We start from the raw sequence: 20,599 nt of genomic DNA, 5'->3' as shown, positions 1-20,599 counted from the left end.
TGTGTGCGCTGGTTTGTGACTGACAGACTCTTGCTGTCTGAGATCATGGCTGACACTGACCCCCCTCCAAACTCTCAGTCCCACCACAGAATCTCTTTCTTCCCCTCTCTTTCTCTGTCTTTATCTCCGACAAACACACAGTCTTTCTCTCTCTGTTCTCACCCTGTTCGCTCTCTTGCGTTTTCTTTGTGTCTGTCTTACACACATGCGCTTTCTTTATCTTCCCTTCTCCCTCTCCCTCTGGTCTCTGCAGCTGTGACCCGGTGCCCCTTCCGCTCCGTCATTCTCAGCGCTGCTGTCAGGGAGCTCGCAGGAGGCCCGACAGAGATGTCAGGAAACAGATTCTGCCCGGAGCGCCACCGAACCGACCACAATCGGCCACGATGGTCATCTCGCGATCCCGGCCAAGACGGAGTTCACAGTCCTCCCACCCGGGCCAAGCGATCGCGGCCAATGCAGTTCAATTCTGTCACAGCTGGCGTCCGAGACATGGACAAAACCAACACGACCACCACAGAGACCTCATCGCGGCCAAGACACATTTAGCGATTCAACAATTCAGCGTTTCAGATCGACCCAAACGAGACCTCACAAACCCAGACACGGCCAAATAATCACCAATCAATTCAGCTGCAGCCAAACCTAGACACGTCCATTGAGCATCACCGGGGGAATCTGAAGCCACCCACGACCGCTGTCTGTATACAGCATCAACAGCTGGTCACAGAGACACCAGATCACCACCAGAACCGGCCAAACAGACTTCAGATGCTTTCTGCACCATGAGAACATGAGAACAGTGACAGGATCGCATTCAGAACTGTTTCTGAACACACATCAGAGACGTCTGCAGTTTCCATGCCACTATGTATTAGCGTTTACTCTAAGGTTTAGAAATATTGTTATGTGTTTTTTTTCTTCTTAAATATGTATTTACCTATAGCCTAAATTTATTTCAGTAATTTTAGTACTTTTAACTTTTTAAGTACATTTAACTTTTTTATGTTTAAGTTTTTCAGTTTTATTTTTATATTTATTTTATTTCAGCTTTTATTTCAATGACCCAATTTTAGTTTTAGTCAACAATACCACTAGTTTCAAATGAAGGTTAATATATATATATATATATATATATATATATATATATATATATATATATATATATATATATATATATATATATATATATTATATTATATTATATTATATTATATTATATTATATTATATTATATTATTTCTGTGCCACTAGCAGTGTTATTTTAGTATTATTTATACATTATTTATTAATATTTTATATATTTGTTAGCTTTTACTTTTAGATTTTCAGTTGTCATTTTAGCATTAGTTTTAAAGTATTATATTATATTACATTATATTATATTATATTATTATATTTATGCGTTCAAACAAGTTTTAATGAAGTAGATTTGTTGTGCGTTGCTATGTGTTTGCATACTGGCCAAGGTCAAAATTTTATTATTTCTCTCTTTTGAAAATCATAGAACTGGAAAATCATAGAATCCTAGTAAAAAAAATAATAACACAAAAAGCTGCACAATTTAAGTATTTTTCATGTATGTTCCTCAAATGTGCGTGTCAAGTTATGCTTCGATGTTTAGTTAAACGTTCTTCATTGGTTCTTGCAGCACATTTGGTTTGCTATATGGCTTTAAAGAGAATAAAAAAGTTTTTGATTTTATATTATAGGTTCTTTATATCTGTCAATTGGTTTCTTGGTCATTTTAAGAACCAGTATTTCTGAAAACAGCAAATTCTTTGTCAAAGTGATCCTAATTCAGAGCTAAAGAGCCAGCACCGGACTTCTTTGTCAGTGTTTATGTGTGTATGTGGCACTGATGTATGACTACCATCATGTTAACATGTCTCTTACATGACATATAATGTCTCTTCTAACCTACTGCAGAGAAGTGCAGACAAAACAAGCCACCGTCTGTTTATCCTGAAACTCTTTTCCAGTCCTCCGCAGCTGCTCCGCCCCCTTGTTTTTTCTTTATTCCGTTTTTATCATCGCCCCTCAAAGAAAAATCAATTTAGATGAAAAGCGAAGCAAAAGGAACTGAAAAAAACGAGGCGAGAGAGAGTGAAAAAAATGACATATTTTTCAGAAGACCCACCAGCACACAAACCTCAAATCCTATTACCCCCTTTTGGCAGTGAGGCATTGTGGGATTGAAAGCAGTGATCCAGGGGCCAACCTCCAGCAGAGCGTGCATTGTGCCCCACAGAGGGCCACATGGGGGCCGAGGGGCCCCAGAAAGGACAAGGGGGGCCTCCCGACCACAGACCCAGAGAGGCCCCTCACACCTTGGCCGCAAAGGGTCAATGGGGGCCCGGCAAAGAGCGAGAGAGAGGCCGCAGACGTGTGAAAGAGTCCCGACGGGGGCTTCCTGGGATTGGCTAGGCATCGTTAGTCTCCAGCATAGTGGAAATGGAAGAAAGTGACAGTCTAGATCCAGGCTATTAACTCAATCAAAGAGAAAAGCCTTTAATTGCTGTGAAAAATCGGCAAGAAAAGGGAAAGCCTGCTGCTAGTCATGTGTGAAGGATGAGAGGGAAAAAATATGTTTTTTCTTCTCGTGCAGGTGCATAGTTTTGCGTATGAATAACGGCCAGCATTTGAACAGCCCCTGTTATGAAGTGACTGATATACATGGATTTCAGCAGGGAGATGTGGAAGCAAAGACGAGTTTGAGCGGTTTAAAAATGGAAACGACAAAACGCTTGTGTCTGAAATCACCACAACATTAGCTTTTTCTGTCTGTTAAAGTGATAGTTCACCCAAAAATACAAATGCTGCTATCATTTACTCACCCTCATGCATTTCCAAACCTGAACTTAAAAATAAGGGTTCTTTATTGGCTTTTTTGGTTTCATGAAGAACCTTTAACATCCACGGAATCTTCCATTCCACAAAAGGTTCTTTATAATGGAAAAGGGTTCTTTGGATTTTTAGAATGTTCTTCACATAAGAAAAAATAGTTATTTTAAGAACTGTTCAATTTCTTTCTTCTATGGCTTCACTGTGAAAATCCCCTTTTAGAAGTGTAATTTTGTGTGTATGACTGACTTTCTTTCTTCTGCAGAACATAAAATATTTTGAAGAATGTTGGTCACCAAACACTTGACCATTGATTTCCATTGTACAGAAAACACACACACACACACTGAGACATTTCTCAAAATGTTTTATGTTCCACAGAAGAAAGAAAGTCGAAAAACTTTGGAACGACACGAGGGTGAGAAAATGATGACAGATGTTTGCTTTTTGGTGAATTGTCTCTTTAAGTTGTTAGATCCAGCTCAGAATTCACCTCGTGAAAAAAATGTGTCATACTTGAGAAAGCAAATGTGGAAAATGTGTTGCTATAAGTGGAACTGCTGCTGAAACAGAACCGTTCCTAATGATTTTCAAAGGTATTTGGCACAGCTGAGTTATGAGTCGTCTACTATGCAAATGTGGCATCTGATATTCATGTACAACAGTTTTACTGGAGCATAGAGAGTGTGAATTAGTTTATTTCTTTATCATTTTAGTTTTTAAACTTAAAGTCTCTGCTGCACCAAGTTTTTATGACCATTTTCCACCCTGTCTCTTTGGCCCTTACTGTTTTGCTGCTGTCCCTTTAAGAATATATAAACAGCCTCTTTGCATATGAAACAAGTTATATGAGTTGCTCCTTTTTGCACATTTCAGCCAGAAAAAAAAAAAAAAAAAGATTTTTTATTGATGGTAAATATGTTTTCATATACTTTGAATACATTTTTTTTGAAAAATCAGTTAATTTTATGGTGAATCTTATTATTTTAACTGGTAAGTTTCATATGCGCACAAGAAAAACTATTTTAAGGTCTTTATAGTTGTTTTTTGAAAAGTAAAAAGTTAAAAACTGCAAGGTTTTTTATTATGATTTTTATTTACTTATTAATGCAATTATTATATTTTTCTTTTATTTCATTTCATTTCATTTTATTTGTAAACCCCTGTATTAGGATGTTTTTGTTTATTTGGATGTCTCGTTATATCTGTAAAGTTTTTATGTTGTGTGTTTAGGATTCAATAAAAATAAAGTATTTTGTGAGTATTATATAATGTAATGCTATTGGGTCAATTATGTTTAAAAAATTCTGTCCCATCCTTCAGTTACAGCCTTTTTGCACAAGCTGCATTGCAACCCTGTTTAAATGTGTCACAGAAGTCAAGACAACAACTCTGAGATCAGTCTGCCACAAGCATGTGTGTGTGTGAGAAAGTAGTTTGCACTGCACTGATCTGCCTCCCACATTCCACTCTGCCAGGCCGAGTAAGAGGAGTGAGATGGGATGACCTCTGACCTCCAGGTTAACTACCCACAGCCATTTGTTAACGTTTAGATGTAGAGGCATCCCTACTCGACCTGTAAATAATGAGCAGCGGGGCGTCGACCAGAGCATTTCTCCGTAAATCACAGCACTCTGATCCTGACAACTGTGCATTCCTTCCCATAATCCACTTCATGGATTGATTTAAGGTTCGGTTACATTTACTGTTCGAATTTGGTGAATTTTCGCACGTGAAATCCACACAAGCGGGAATGTTGATTTCGCATTGGTCTAGTAAATTTGCTGCACTGGCCAATAGAAATCTGCTTGGTTTGAAAATGACTTTTCTGTGAGCTGTGCTTCATACATTGCTACATTATCAACATCTGGCTTTTTTGCGCACAAGAAAGTTTGCTAATGTGACTGTATTAGTCTTCACATGTTGTCTTCTACCCCTTTTTGTTATGCTTTTCAGCTGGCAGCTCTTTCTGACCAGCCAAACCTGACGATGGACTAGTACAGGTGAATTTGACACCTCAGGACGGCTAGTTTATTTAAACAGAGCCCTGCTGCTCTGTAGCGAGAGGTTTGTACCTAGAGACTTGCGTGAAATTAATTCCCCTGTTTACTCACTCTCAAATAACAGCATCTCTTCTCTTTCCGGCACGGGCTGCAGCAGGTGCCCATGAGACCTCGTCATCACAGGCCCTGATTCATGCCCGTGCCACATAGCTGCCATCCCAGAAGGCCGAGCAGCAGCAGATGCCAGCAGAGAAACATTGACACCAACTGTATCTCTGGCCTTGGTGCTAACAGCCTCCATCAGCACCAAGAACGCTATGCCAGGTAATGCCCAGAGTGAAATCACAGCAGTGCGCTGGGCAGTCAACACAGTGAGAAAATAACACTCTTGGGATTTCAAATCAGGGTTATTACAGTGAACTAAAAACTAAAAAAACATTTTGAAATAAATTTAAACTGAAATATATATATATATATATATATATATATATATATATATATATAAGAAAAATTTATTTTATTTTAGTATATTTAATAGTTTTTAGTACACTAGTTATTTTAGTACATTTGATGTGAAAACTGAAACTAAAATAAAAATAAAAACTAGACATACTTTTAAAAAACTAATAAAAATGACAAAAACACAACAAAATTTACAGAACTGTAAATAAAAATGGAAAATATAAAAACAAAAACTAATTCAGTACATAGAAGCTTCTGTGAAATTAGTCAAATAAATTATAAAAAGTGTAAATGTATTTTATTTTACCTTGCCAAGATTTATTTAGTTTAACTTCATGTACTAAAATAGCTAAAACTAAAACTGAAAAATTATTAAAAACTATATAGACAAAAAAAATAACAAAATAAATAAACATATATAAAAATAATAAAAATGATAAAACATACAATTACTAAAGAATTTACTTAAATTAAAATAAAAATGAAAAAATATACAAATAAAAACAGTAGAAGCTAGCTTCAAATTAATAAAATAAACAGCAACTGCAATAAAATTCAATTAAATTAAAAACTTGAACTTATCTAATTTTATCTAGTTGCCAAGGCAACATTTGTCATTTTTATTTAGTTCAAATTGCCGTACTAAAATAACTGAAACTAAAAACTATAAACTACATAGACAAAAAAATAATAATTAAAAATAAAAAAAAGATAAAATAATAAAAATGCAAAAACACAATTACTAAAAATTATTCATAAAAACTGTATCAATAATACTACAATAACTAATATAGCAAATCAGAGAGAGTGAGTTTTGCTCTATTAATGTGATTCTCGCATATGCATTCAACAAAAGCTTATATAGCATTAAATATTAAATACATTCTTTGCATACTATCATTGCATTTGGTAAAGAATAAACTATGTGACCACAAATGCAAAAATCCCAGTCCCAAACAGCTGCAAAGCACACTTGATTATATACAACATTTGTTGCAATTCCTGACAGGTACACAAATATTGACCATATACCAACATTTATGGATTAGAAAGTGGGCCGTTTCCTGTCTCGCTATTGAAAGTGCAAACCCTCTCTGGCATTCAGCGGGGGCCAGTTTGGTTGAACATAAATGCCTGGGTTTCGAGGTCCGTCAAAGCTGCTCTGTGTCCAGGCTCTGGGTGGACCAGTGTGCCTGTGCACCTCTCTCTCTCTCTCTCTCTCTCTCTCTCTCTCTCTCTCTCTAGCGGTCATGTCCCACCGGGACGAGCTACACTCACTCTCTCACTCGGTTAATGGGGAGCGGCTTCCCGCAATCAGCAGTGCTGTGTACACAGGCAGACATCCATGTAGAGGCCAGCGGCCGCAGGAAGGGGAGAAAATCTCCTGTTCCCAGTACTTAGCGGCCAAAACCAAGCGCCTGTCACATATAAAGGAAAGCATAAGGTGGGTGTGCACCTGTAGTTCCCACTGTGTGTGTGTGTGTGTGTGTGTGTGTGTGTGTGATTGTTTGAAAGAAAGCTTGAGGATCTCTGGTTACCCTCCTGAATTGCGAGTACACAAACATCACTAGTCTTAAACCCAAATAGGATTCTCATGATTACTCATCTCACCTTACTCTGTGTCTCAGCTTCTTGTTTTACTAAACAAACATACAAGCACAACCACAAAGATGTGCTGAGTCTGCATCCACACTCACAAAAAAACTATATCAAACTGCCTTATTTACTGTCCTTGAGTGAAAAACACCAAACATACTTGTCCAATAATAATGAATAATGAATGATTCTGATGACAAAACCAGTGATATTTTACTACACTGATAAAATTACATTAGGAATTATTTCTACCTGATCTGACCCATACTAGTGATTTTTACTGGTGTAAATAATTTGTCTTGGGGGGAAAAAGGGGTTAATTTTGAGGGTGTCACAAAAAGACCAGTTAAAACATTTTGTAATGTATACGTTTAAAGAGTAAAAATTTAAATAACTTTCTCTGAAATATTGGGAAATTTATAGTTATTATATATGAGTTGACTTAAATTAATAATAATAAAAATGCAAAATTAAAAAATGTATAAAACAGAAAAACATATATATATATGGTGTTTTAGTTGACATCATGTTAGTAATATACTTAAAATGTTTATGCAGTATATACCAGTATACATATCCATAGTATTACCGGACATTGGTTAAAGGACATTGAAATAATCAATCAGAAATGCTATAAAACATCATTCTTAACATACAGACTATTAACATTTGTTCATAAGCAATCGTTCTGTTGATGTGCGTGATTATAAAGTGATTGTGAAGTGTAGTGTGTGGTGACCCACCGTGAGCGCGGAGAGTTTGTGCGCGTCTCCTGCGTAAAGAGCGCAGAGCAGCAGCAGGACCGAGACGCGCATCCTCGCAGCTCTCCAGACGCACCAAATCCACAAAAACTCACTTTAGACCCGATCGATTCTCCAACGTGACCGCGTAATTCCTTAAATCCCGTCCCTTCACAGCTCTTGATGTGTGCTCGGTAGCGCTGGCGTGGACTGTGTTCTGCGTGATTTCTCTGTGCGTAATGAAGTGAAGCGCTCGGTTTGGACTGTCTTGACCCTCTCCTCTGCTCAAGTGTGTGACTCTCTCTCTCTTTCCCTCGGTGTGTGTGTGTGTGTGTGTGTGTTTATCGGATGCCCGTGCTGTAGTCGGGAGGTGAGTTTGGGTGGAATCTCTAACAGATGCTGGTAGCTGAGGGGGAAAAACTTCTGTCTTCTCCCTCCCTCCGTTCTTTCTTCTCAACAACACACGTAAATCACTCTCTGTTTGGAAGTGATAAGCTGAACTGAAGCTGCACCGGTTTATAATATAATAATATTAAAATATAATACAATATAATCATGAGGTAAATAATTGTGATGACTATAACTGTGACTGATTGGTCATACATGAACACATGATCTATGTAAAATGACTTTCCATCTTCATTTACACTTTTCATCCAGAAACCATCATCTTCAGCAGAAGCACCACCACTATTAATAATCAATGTTGAACGCTACCGTCATCATCAGCAAAATCCCTCCTGCGTGTGTTTTTCATTTTTTGAACAGTTTGTCTTGTTTGCACTAACATGCCAGAGTAGCTTAAAGTAATTCAAAACAAACACTTTGAACAGCATTTCTCCAATTCTCTTCAAGCCAAATAAGTAGACACATGGCAGCAGTTATTGAAACTCATAACAGCCTCCATTCCCACGAGTGCAGAGACAAAACTACACATGTGGGATTTCAGAGTAATGTTAATTCAAAGGGCACACTTTCTATTTTTGCCTCTCGTGTTCAGCAGTGCTCATTGAAACTGAATTCATTAGCTTTACACTACATATTGACTGGGTGTCTTGTTGTTGACAAAATCGCATGGTGTTTCATTACTTGTCTTGTGAGTTGACGAAATACCTCATTATAAAAGCCAATAAAAACTTTTATGAAATAACTCTCTGCAAAGTGTTACAATGAATCTGATGGGCAGATGTGAATCCTCAATTATAGGGACATCTGGCCATCTACAGGACATATGTGGAAATGCAGCTCGATGTTGGGAATAATAATACAGTTTTTTTCAACTGCTTACACACAACATCTTTACTTGTCACACAGTTTCTGAAACCTGACACTCAAACAGCAGAAGCACACCCCAAATCTGCAAAACCTTACACTAATTCTCGGGCATTTGACTCAGTTTTCAATTTCAGAAAACACTTTTTCCAAAACACAACACACAATTCTCTATGTAACACACAGAAATCTAACAGGAAGTATCTTGATTTCCTTTTTCAAACACAACCATTTAAAATGCCACACTAATTCATCAGCGCTTCACACTAACTCCTCACATGCACAAACACTCATTGCTTTATTTAACACCAACCAATCATGGCTTTAGAATAGGCCTATATATATAGGTCACAGGTTAAGTTATACAGTTTTTCTTGCTTCGTCGCTTTGATGCATTTCTCAGATCAAAATTTAAATTCTCAAAACAACTTTGTTCAACTTCCACATCATCTAGTCACTTGTGCACATCATAAAAGCAGTTTCTCATTCTTTTGAACAAGTTGCGATTGCTTTGGTACATTCATGCAACTGATTATGTACATTTGTCTGTGGTTTCCTACATTATCAGTTGCTAATGTCATGTTGCTCAAAATGTATTATAGAGTTCTCGGTGCAAGTCAGACCACTAGTAAAAGTGTAACTGTGAATTCGATCCAGTCTCTTTCAGTCAATATCACACATACAGTAAATGTAAGTTTGTACTTTTGAAATGGATATATGGCATACATTAGAAGTGCAGCCTTCTGCATTTCAATACAGTCTGTCATCCAAACTGTTTCCATAGTTTACATCAGGTAATACTACTGTAACAGAGTGCAGTGTTAAATTGACAACATGACTAAGCATTTTGACGATCTTGTTTGTGAACAATGAAATGAGGACTTTTTGTTCTGATGGCACTGATATGTTCATTGATATAAATACTTACTTTTGAGAGATGAACTAACGATTTTGAGTAAGTTACAGGCTTTTGCAGGTAATCCATTGTGTGGTGCTGTTTGCACAAATTGTTTTGAGAAATGCACATACTTCTTTGCATTACAGTAAGGATAATTCAAGAAATACGCCAAAGGGACGAAGAAAAACTGTAGGTTTTGAACAATGGATGCAAACAATGTATTTCCTTTCTTTCCTACTGTGTAATACTGTATTCAGAACCACGAATGCTTACAGTTAAAAAAAAAAAAGTTTGTTTTCAATCTTGCGTTCATGTTTACCATGAATTTTTAATGGAATTTTTAATCTCTCTGTCAATTACTTTCAGTCTTGTACAGAAATGAACATAGGAGCTCATGAAAGAAGAGCTTTATGTTTTGAATAACTGTGTGTATATGATATATCCAAAAATATAATATTATGGAGAAAGTGTTTGCAACGTAAGACAAATGTTTGATTTTGAGAGATGTTTGTAATATTTTGAATGCAGTGCTTCATTTTGCAAGAGATGTGAGGCATTTTGCATTTTGTGTGTGCAATTCTTGGATTTGTGTGTAAAGTTTTGAAAAAGAGAGTCAAAGTTTTGAAAATGTGTGTAAGCAGTTGAAAAAAAAAACCTGTAATAATCTTTAAATTCATCTTCAATTAAAATAATGATCTTTAAATTAATCTTTAAAATGCTACCAAAAGCTCTAATAAGTTATTCATTTTCAATTTTATGGGTATTGAATTTTCTCAGTACCATAAGGCTATTTAGGTGTTATTATGCAGTCTTTGTTATTAGTAAGGGATTATTAGTAGTTTATTTTATGATTGTGAGTTTGCTTTTACTTTATGGGGGGGAATTCCTAAATTTAATTTAATTAAAAGAGAAGAAAGGAAAATGTGATCTTTGGTATAGCCTATTTATGAAAAATGAAACATGTGATTTAGTAATTACCATAATTAGGCTACAATCCTGGGAAAGTTGTTTTTATGTAAGAATAGATCGTACCCTGGTTTAACTATTGTACTTTTTTTTTTTTTTTTTTTGGTTTTATTTGTAGTAAAACAATGGTTAATTTTCGTAAAGGTTATTAATTTTATTATGTTCTTTTATTTCCTATTCTTTACTTTCTTTGTCTTGTTTCATGTTGTTTAATCTGGCTAAGACATTTTCAGTAGCCAATTATGTTTGTTAACTTTCTATTGTTCAATAAAGTAGCTGGTTAAGAAAAAAAAAACGTTTGGGATGTACCAATGAGTGTTTAAAATTGTTTGTTTCGCGTCTGAATGAAGTCTTATGTAGCAATACTATGCTAGCAATTCCAATTCCGCCAAAGGATTCCGCCACTGGCCCACAATGCCTTGTGCGCTTCGACTGCGTCACCGGAAATATGTGCAGTAGACTTCCTCTCTCTCCTCCGCGCGTGCTTTGCGGCAGCTGTGGGGTTTTTTAAAAGTTTATTAACGAATTAAACACCAAACTAGAGGAATAAATATTCATCATGTCTACTTACCCGATTGACGATGAAGAGGCGAGTGCGCGTGACTGTAAAGACACGAAAGCGAGTGTGAGAGATTCAAGCATGTAACGTGTGTTGATGTTAATCAATGGAGCATCTCGATAAGACTTCATTTCCTTTGTTAATTACAAAAGTCAACCTGCATTTTAATGTTAATGTGCCAAACTGTATAATTTGAACTCTCTCTGTTTGTTCGCAGTATGACCCTTACAACGTTAACTACCCCAGTGATTATGACTATCACACCGGTAAGTAACGTTATTGATTATCAGTTGTATGACCATTTTACATGGGTGTCTATATTTATTAATGCATTGGTAATATTAAGCTTTTTGTCATCCCAATAAAGCTTATCTAGACAGATAAGTGAGTAGATGTGTACTATTAAATGTGTATGTGTGTTTTGCAGGCGACCCTAAAGCTGATCTGGCGTATGAACGTCAGTATGAGCACCAGCAGACATATCATGTGATCCCTGAGGTCATCAAGAACTTCCTGCAGTATTTTCATAAAACCATCTCAGACCTGATCGATCAGAAGGTTTACGAGCTGCAGGCCAACCGTGTGTCCAGCGAGAGCATTGAGCAGAAGATCTATGAGATCCAGGATGTGTATGAGAACAGGTGCGCAGCCGTACGGTTATAGACTGTGTTCTGATGTCTGGAAATGTTGATTTAACTTTTATCTCATTTTAGCTGGAACAAGCTGACAGATCGCTTCTTTAAGACTTCTCCATGGCCGGAGGCAGAAGCCATCGCTTCCCTGGTTGGTAACGGTGAGTGATATTTGCTCATCAGAGGAATCAGAAGCTCTGAATTGAATTTTTCTTTGCTGACATGGGCATTTTGTTTTGTCTTTTACAGATGCGGTTTTCTTGATCCTCTACAAGGAGCTGTATTACAGGCACATCTACGCCAAAGTCAGCGTGAGTGTGTTTGCTCATCCGTCTCGTTGAATGACAACAAGAGTCTTTCTGAATATAGTTTTAGCCCCCTAGATGGAGTCTCCGCTCTTGTCTGATGTGAAGAACTGTCAATAATGAGCCTTTTTTTTTTTCTCCATATGCAGGGAGGTCCAACTCTTGACCAGAGGTTTGAGTCCTACTACAATTACTGCAACCTCTTCAACTACATTCTCAGTGAGTGCAAACTCATCATTTACATGTGTTTGTGTTGTGGAAAAAGGGTTTTTAACCGTATAAACAATTTGAGCCATTTTAGAGTAAAGTCATAAATATTAAGATATGTAGACAATGCATCTTCCTATTTGGGCAACATTTTACAAATGAATAATTTGAATTATAATAATGAATTCATTCCTTATATTGTAGTTTCTAAAATATTGTCAAAGTATGGGCTATTTTCCCTATACACTACTGTTCAAAAATGTGGTGTTAGTATAAGTTTTTTATTTTTCTATTGAAAAGCATTAATGCTTTTTTTAAGCATGGACACGTTAAATTGATCAATAGTGACAGTAAATACATTTATAATGTTAAAAAAGTTAATTTTATATAACGATTTCTTGTTCAAAAAATGCTGCTCTTTTGAACTTTTTCGTTGCAGAATCCTTAAAAAAAAAAATGTATCTCAGATTCCACAGAAATATTAAGGAGCACAACTGTTTTTAACATTGATAAATATTTTTTGAGCAAAATATTACAATGATTTATGAAGGATCATTTGACACTGGAGTAATGATGCTGAAAATTCAGCTTTATCATCACAGGAAAAAATTACATTTTAAAATTCATTACAGTAGAAAACATTTATTTTGAATTGTAATAATATTTCACAATACTACAGTTTTTACTGTATATTTGATGAAGTAAATGCAGCTTTGATCATAAAAAAACAAAATCTAAATCATTAAAAAAAAACCAACGTTTGTGTGTTTTGCACATTGTCATAGGGTTTTTATGTTTGGATCACCAAGTCTATTGAAGTAGTCAATTTAAATGTTTTTGATGGATTTACAACAGATCATTTAATGTGTTTAATGTTGTCAGATGCTGATGGACCAGCACCTCTGGAGCTTCCTAACCAGTGGTTATGGGACATCATTGATGAGTTCATTTACCAGGTGAGTGCAAACAGTCTGGTTAGTTGAGAAGACCCTTTGTCCTCATAAGTCCTCTTATACTGCTGCCTTTTGTGTTACTGATGTGTTCGTGTAGAAGTGAAGAATGTCAGGTGCTGAATTCTCTCTCTCCGTTCCGCAGTTCCAGTCGTTCAGCCAGTATCGCTGTAAGACGGCCAAGAAGTCAGAGGAGGAGATTGAGTTCCTGAGGAACAATCCCAAGATCTGGAACGTTCACAGCGTGCTGAATGTCCTTCACTCTCTGGTGGACAAGAGCAACATCAACGGTCAGCTGGAGGTGTACACTAGCGGAGGTGAAAGACGCCAACCAGCCCTCATGCACTGGCTTTCTTGTTTGTCTAATTCAGACGTCAGTGTGACGCTGGTGTTTGTGTCACAGGTGACCCAGAGTCCGTGGCTGGAGAATACGGCCGTCACTCTCTCTATAAGATGTTGGGATATTTCAGTCTGGTGGGATTGCTGAGGCTTCACTCTCTGCTGGGCGATTACTATCAGGCCATCAAAGTACTGGAGAACATTGAGCTCAACAAGAAGGTAAGAAAATATTCCACTATTGTCACTGAGTGAGTACTTGTTGTCTCAAGACAAAAAAAAAAAAAAAAGAGTTAGATTTGTGTGCAGCATGCTAACATTGTTCATAATCAAATCTGGTTATTTGTGTTTTTCAGAGCATGTATTCACGTGTGCCCGAGTGTCAGATCACCACCTATTATTATGTGGGTTTTGCGTATCTGATGATGAGACGCTATCAGGATGCCATCCGTGTCTTCGCCAACATCCTGCTGTACATCCAGAGGACCAGAAACATGTTCCAGAGAACCACCTACAAATATGAGATGGTCAGTGCTTTTTGTCTTTGCAGTATTAGTTGTTTTGCATTATGTTGTATGCTGCTTTAAAAAAGGATTGTTATACATTTTTTTTTTTATTGTAAAATGCTCAAATTACTGTAAAAAGGATCATTCTGATTGCATACAAAATGCAAAAAATCCTGATGAAGGTGCTGCAATTTTATGCATTAATATTCCAAGTGTTTTACTTGAAGATTATATTTGTTACATTCTGTTGTAATTTCTATTTTGTACTGTCATAATGGTGTGATGCTTAATCTAAATTGTGTATTATATGATGTTCAGATTAATAAACAGAACGAGCAGATGCACGGGCTGCTGGCCATCGCTCTCACTATGTACCCCATGCGCATCGACGAGAGCATCCATACACAGCTGCGCGAGAAATACGGAGACAAGATGCTCCGCATGCAGAAAGGGTGAGAACACACACATTATGCTAAGTTATTTATGTATGAATGCACAACCATACAAAACTTTGGGGATGTTAACTTGTTTTTTTTTTTTTTACACATTTGTGAAAGAAGTCTCTTAGGTTCACCGCATTTATTTGAACAAAAATACAGTAAAAAACAGTAATATTGTGAAATATATTATTGCAATAAAAAAAGTTTTCCAATTCAATGTATTTTATTTTTACTTTAATAAATAGTTAAAAAAAACAGCATTTATTTGAAATGTAAATTTTTGATGTTATAAATGTCTGTCACTTTTGATCAATTTGATGCATCCTTGCTCAATTTAATGTTTGTTTAAAAAAAAATTCTTACTGTCCCCAAACTTTTTGATCAGAGTAGTATATGCAATGTAGCATATTTTCGATGATATTTTAAAGATGATAATTTATATAGACATTCATCTAAAATACAAGGAGAAATTGAGTTTTTTTTATTTCACTTTTTCAGAGATCTTCAGGTGTTTGAGGAGTTGTTCAGCTTTGCCTGCCCCAAGTTTCTGTCACCTGTAGTTCCAAACTATGATAATGTTCATCCAAATTATCACAAAGAACCATTCCAGCAGCAGCTGAAAGTGTTTGCAGAGGAGGTGCAGCAGCAGGCGCAGCTCTCCACCATCCGCAGGTACAACAGCAGCGTATTCATGTTGAGGGCTGTTCTGTCTCTCTTGATGAAGAACAAGAATTATATGATGATGTGTAATGAGCTCTCCGTCACTTTCAGCAATCATTCTCTTATTTCTAGGGCTGGCCATGGAATTATTCGATATTCTTTGTGAATATTGTGGTACTGTAATTGTGCCTTTTTATTTGACCTTTTGGATTCCTGTTTTGCTATACTGGTATTATAAACGTTATTAATCTTTCTTTAGTGAACAAAAGGTGGAAAACATGCTTTAAACTTTTGTAAAAATCTATTTAAAGTTTTTTTTTTTTTAATCTGTCTATTAACAGGTATTTTGAATTAAATTGGCCAGCTCTACTTGCGGCTTCCCACATGTGTAGAAGCATTGGCTGTTAGAAAAGCTCTGAAATGTCCTCTGATGACTCCATGTGTGTGTCTCAGTTTCCTGAAGCTCTACACCACCATGCCTGTGGCCAAACTGGCTGGATTCCTGGACATGTCCGAGCAGGAGTTTCGTATCCAGCTGCTGGTCTTCAAACACAAGATGAAGAACCTGGTGTGGACCAGTGGCATCTCTGCTCTGGATGGAGAGTTTCAGTCTGCCTCTGAGGTCGACTTCTACATCGACAAGGTGTGTGTGTGTTGAGTTTCTGTCTTTTAAACTGCCAAATTGAACACTTTCATTTCTGAGATTAAATATCTTATTTTGAAAATAATATTTAGTAGGCTGGAGGATTTTTACTGACGAGTTACTCTAAAAGTGAATTTACTTGGTCTTCCTTCAGGATATGATCCATATTGCAGACACCAAGGTTGCCCGTCGCTATGGAGATTTCTTTATTCGACAGATCCACAAGTTTGAGGAGGTACGTGCTCATGAATAATTTTTAAACATTTACGTTCACATAGATTTTCTTGTTTTTGAATGAAAAAACTACGTTGTCACATTTTTTTTATCTTCTGTAGCTTAACCGAACGCTGAAGAAAATGCCTCTGACCGGTGCTGCCTCAGGTTCGAGTACCGCCACATCACGTGCCACATAATGCAGATCCCACCAGAAGAACTAATCAAACCCTAATATTATCTGACTGTGATATCCACCAATCACAGGCTAACCCAGACTTCTCAACCAATCAGGAACCACCTCTGATACTCTTTTACCAGTCGGAGGCCATTTCTGAACTGTAATGTAAGCCCTTTGTTCATTTCACTGACTTGTTCTGGACACAAGTGAAATTGATGGAAGTTCTTTTTCTAAGTCAATAAAGTTTGATGTGGCTGAACTGTGGTTTGGAGTTGTCTTTGAGTTTACGTCTTAAATATAGTGGGCCTGAAACAAAGTTCTTTAATTATTAATAAACTGTTCTTGTGTAAATTACCTCATTAAATTTAGTGACAATTTACATAATGTTCATGTTTCATAAATGAGGCTCTAAGTAACTGTTTACTCTTGCATTTTATGAACATGAAGGCCTGCTATTCTAGTTTAAATGCCCCTAGGTGGCAGAAGAATCTTTTCATTCACTTGCATAATCTAGCAAGAGGATTAAAAACAATACAAAACTACATTTTTCATTCCATTTATTCTGGACAACTTTGGGCTCACAACATATTCCAACAAAAAATACCTTCTACTTTGACGGCAGCATTTTTATGGGTGTCAGGATTGTGTAATCATTTAACTTTTCCAGTTTGATTTTAATACACTATTCAATAAACAACAGGACTTCTGAGATATTCCATTTTCTGTGTCAGTGCAGTGTGTACGTGTCTCATGGGCCACGTAACTCTCTTTAATATCCTGCTGCTGGGCTTCAATACATAGAGGAATGCCGTCCTTATGATGACTGCTGCTTTGGTCAATATTTTATCATCTTCAGGACCTTAAGGCAAAACTGTTGCATATTTTCTTTATTCAAACAGGATCCACAACGATTTTCCATCTACAGCCTCAACGTTGGTGACCAGACAATAAAGAGAGGGGGAAAAAAAGCAAAAAACTTACAAAAAAAGGGGATATAAAAATTAATAATGCTTTAAAACACACCATTCAAATAATCTGGTATAAAATGTTGAAAAATAAATACAATTAAATACAACCATTTATACTCAACTCTTGTTTGGTAGGTCAGCATTTTTCTTTTCCAAAAATATCTTTTGTAATCTTTTATTTTTCTATATCAAAAAAGTAAAGGAAAATAAAGACATGGTATTTCCCCCCTCTTAGGTGGCAGTGTTCTGTCAATGAACCATAATAGCTTGACTTTTATATTTTAACATTTTGACTTTTCCCTTCTTTTTATTTATTTTTTAAGTTAAAATTGAGTTATGGCATGGCATGAACCTTTCAAGCACTAGATAGTTTCACTGCCGTTTTTATTAAAACACATAACACACATAAGTCTCTCAGTTCGAGCAAAAATGAAATGTTTTGTAGTTGACCAGACAAACCTCTGGCCTCAGTAAGTTCAGTGGAAACAGTGTTTGGTCTGCTGACTGGTTTTCCTCATTGGTCCATGGAACAGCTTTTTGTCCATTTTCTAGAATGTAGTCTTCCACTTTTTTCAGATAGTTCACAATTTTTTTTTTCTTTTTTTTTTTTTTTAAAGATAGAGTTCAAGTCATTTTGTAATGTCTTAAAAGTCACTATAAAGACACCGACACAGAGCAGCTTGCAGTACAGTCTATGATCTTGTGGTCGTTTCTTCTTTATATCAAATGGGCTTTTCACACTTACATGTTAACCCATGGTTTATAAATGAATAAATAAAGCACTATTTTACATTAATAATTTACTCTGGGTTGTCATGTTCAGAGATCACAAATGTTAAAATTTTAAAGCACCCAACCTGCTTTTACAAACGTGGATATGTGGCCATCTTGCCTTAAAGGTGTAGCGTCTCATTTTTCATTGTATAAACAGTAGTATTGTAGTACCACTCAAATTATTTGGATATTACATTATTTAGCTCTATCAATTATTCACAATTCACACATGTTCTGGTAAAACTAAAAAAACAAAACTTTAAAATCCTTTTTAACATAGTAAATACCAGTAAATTGCCATAAAATTACTGGACGGCTTTACCAGTTAATACGGAAATGCGCTGTTTACACAAGCAACGATGTTCCATCTTTTTACTGGTAAAGCACCATTCACACATCGGTTTCAAATTACAGATTAATTTCAATGGCTCAAATTACTGATTAATTTCAAATTACTGATTAAGTTCAATCAATTTCAATGGCTCTTGATTGGCCCAGAGTAGACGTCTTACGTCACTGCGTTCTGAACTCTTACGTGCCCATTCCAGTAATCTTCATTCTGCGTTCACACAAAGCAGATTACCAGTAATTTACTGGTAATGTTACAGCTTCTCATTGCCGGAACGAATTTGCCGGTATTTTTGAAAAGATCCCGTTCACACATTATCTCCTAATGGTAATTTACCGGTAATTTACCAGTAAAGTCTGTATGTGTAAAAGGGGCTTTTATTTCAATATTACATTTTATTTGAAGTAACCGCACACCAAAACGGACCTTGAGTGTCCACTGAACTTAACTGTGTCACATCTTGTTCAGTTAGTAAAAATGAGTCTCGAGATACCCGTGTTCTGCTACAATGCATTGCATTCCGTCTCTCGCGCTCTGTCAAATTAAATGCCAAATGCGTCTGAGCTACAAGCACCACTACACAACGAAGTTCAGTTTTGGTAACGAATGTGAGAATATTTACTAACATACTGCATTACAGAACTATCTGGAAAATACTGCGACATTGCCAGTAACGGGTACCGCAATAATACTATAGCAGCAGACAACTAAAAGTAAGCCATTTGTAGGTTTGATTGGGCGAAAAGAAGCGGCAACATGAGCTCAACCAATGGGTTGCGTTTAGGGCGGGGATATCCATTTTTTGACCAATGGAAGAGAAGGGAACTGTTTGGGACCCCTGCATGAAAAATAAGAAACTTTGCAATTGTGCTTTGTGAATTTAAACACTATAGAAAAACAATATACATACAAAAATAATACTGTTTCTTAATCTCTCCAGTTAACACGTTTACCATCATTGTTCAACATTTTTAAACAATGACTATTCTACTAAACATATCGTAAAAAGGTACTTCCTGCAGCCATACGATGTGCATGAATATTTGAAAGAATTCATTTATGGCTGGTTGTCTATTGTTAAACTCATCAACGTTTACTAACACTGCACTGTTTCACACTATATACCCATGGCACTGCAATAAACAGTGCTAACTCTGTTCTAGCTTCAGAACCCAGACTTAAACCCTTTTTCAATTTCCAAGTGTGAAATAATGTTTAACCCAGGGTTAATCGCGGTGTGAAAAGCCCCAGAGATATACTCTCATTAGCAGTTCAAAGAGTTCATTATACACATATATCACCATGTTATTCCCTGGTGTCCCACTGAAATATGAAAAAGTAACTAAATAAAAACTATTGTCCGTATTCGGCCTTCCACTGGTCTGAGAGTGCATTCATTGCCCATTGTGTAGTTTGAGTGTGTGTGGTTAAAGTCTCAGTACTCTTGAAGTAGCCCTGACAAGATGAGCCGCCCTTGATTTGGGCGTTCCAGGTTCACACACACATCTACACACCCTCCTCATACCTGGCCCTTACAAACCTGAACTCTTCTCCACATCGCAGGAAAGAGTTTCCATTGAAAACAAAGAACCAGGAGTGGCATGCACGTTGTAGTTTTCTCAGACCAGCGAGGCCTCGGCTAGTCATAATTCCGTGATCTCTAACGGACTCTCAGACAGAGTGTCGCTGCCCTTGTTTCTGTGCAAAGGTGTGGACTTTGCAGATTCTGTTCGGGCGTTGCGTTCGGCATACAGTCCGCCGTCTGCGTGCAAGGCTTCAAGGGAGCGTGCCAGAGCCCGCTGGTCATCTTCAGGCAGGCTGTTGAGGTCAGAGGTCAACAGCGTGCCTGTGCTGCCGTGAACCGCATGTACCCCGTCAGGACCCCTGAGCTCGATTGGGAGTTTGTGCTTGAAACGAAGGGTTCCTCGACCTCCGACACCAACACGCTCGTCGTCATCTTCATCCAGGTCACTTTGGATCAGCTGAGAGAGGAGAACATGAATGGATGAATGAAATGATGCATGATTGAATGGAAGTGATGCAATGATGGAGTGATGAATGAAATGGATGGATGGATGGATGATAGATAGATGGGTGG

The 20,599-nt window shown here is 36.9% G+C and overlaps 3 protein-coding genes across 7 annotated transcripts in view; 1 reads left to right on the top strand and 2 right to left on the bottom strand.

The window, feature by feature from the left end:
* smoc2 (SPARC related modular calcium binding 2) overlaps positions 1-8,009 on the bottom strand; it is a 34,488-nt gene extending 26,479 nt beyond the window's left edge. The window contains exon 1 of one of the 3 annotated variants that reach the window (XM_058794804.1): positions 7,646-8,009. In XM_058794804.1, the coding sequence (XP_058650787.1) occupies positions 7,646-7,717 (72 nt within the window). In that variant the 5' untranslated portion in view covers positions 7,718-8,009. Of the gene's footprint in view, positions 1-4,955; positions 5,210-7,645 lie in introns of those variants that run through there. The other 2 variants (XM_058794806.1, XM_058794805.1) reach the window with 2 other exon arrangements.
* A 3,171-nt stretch (positions 8,010-11,180) lies between these two features.
* On the top strand, positions 11,181-16,669 carry eif3s6ip (eukaryotic translation initiation factor 3, subunit 6 interacting protein). Of its 2 annotated transcripts, none has more exons than XM_058795351.1 (15): positions 11,181-11,367; positions 11,555-11,603; positions 11,765-11,978; positions 12,051-12,130; positions 12,219-12,280; positions 12,424-12,493; positions 13,364-13,437; positions 13,577-13,748; positions 13,835-13,989; positions 14,124-14,294; positions 14,592-14,725; positions 15,212-15,385; positions 15,827-16,016; positions 16,171-16,251; positions 16,352-16,669. In XM_058795351.1, exons 1-15 carry the CDS (start codon positions 11,338-11,340, stop codon positions 16,427-16,429), a joined length of 1,734 nt encoding a protein of 577 aa, XP_058651334.1. In that variant the 5' UTR covers positions 11,181-11,337; the 3' UTR covers positions 16,430-16,669. The 2 variants fall into 2 exon arrangements, with proteins under 2 accessions (XP_058651334.1, XP_058651333.1); XM_058795350.1 differs by having other exon boundaries at positions 11,181-11,403.
* A 283-nt stretch (positions 16,670-16,952) lies between these two features.
* Positions 16,953-20,599, bottom strand: part of cdh23 (cadherin-related 23) — a 274,516-nt gene continuing 270,869 nt past the window's right edge. For both annotated transcript variants that reach the window (XM_058795349.1, XM_058795348.1), the window contains one exon: positions 16,953-20,483. In XM_058795349.1, coding sequence (XP_058651332.1) covers positions 20,145-20,483 — 339 coding nt within the window. In that variant the 3' untranslated portion in view covers positions 16,953-20,144. The remainder of the gene's footprint in view (positions 20,484-20,599) is intronic.

The sequence above is a fragment of the Onychostoma macrolepis genome, chromosome 13, assembly GCF_012432095.1.
Source record: "Onychostoma macrolepis isolate SWU-2019 chromosome 13, ASM1243209v1, whole genome shotgun sequence".
Taxonomy (NCBI): domain Eukaryota; kingdom Metazoa; phylum Chordata; class Actinopteri; order Cypriniformes; family Cyprinidae; genus Onychostoma; species Onychostoma macrolepis.
The sequence above is the reverse complement of the archived record's forward strand: the minus strand, read 5'-3'. Positions and strand labels throughout refer to the sequence as shown.

Bases quoted from the DNA above. Each gene is read 5' to 3' on its own strand.
- eif3s6ip (XM_058795350.1), top strand. From the start codon at position 11,338: ATGTCTACTTACCCGATTGACGATGAAGAGGCGAGTGCGCGTGACTGT. The intron at 11,604-11,764 runs GTAAGTAACGTT...TGTGTTTTGCAG, and splicing joins TGATTATGACTATCACACCG to GCGACCCTAAAGCTGATCTG. The intron at 12,494-13,363 runs GTGAGTGCAAAC...TAATGTTGTCAG, and splicing joins CCTCTTCAACTACATTCTCA to ATGCTGATGGACCAGCACCT.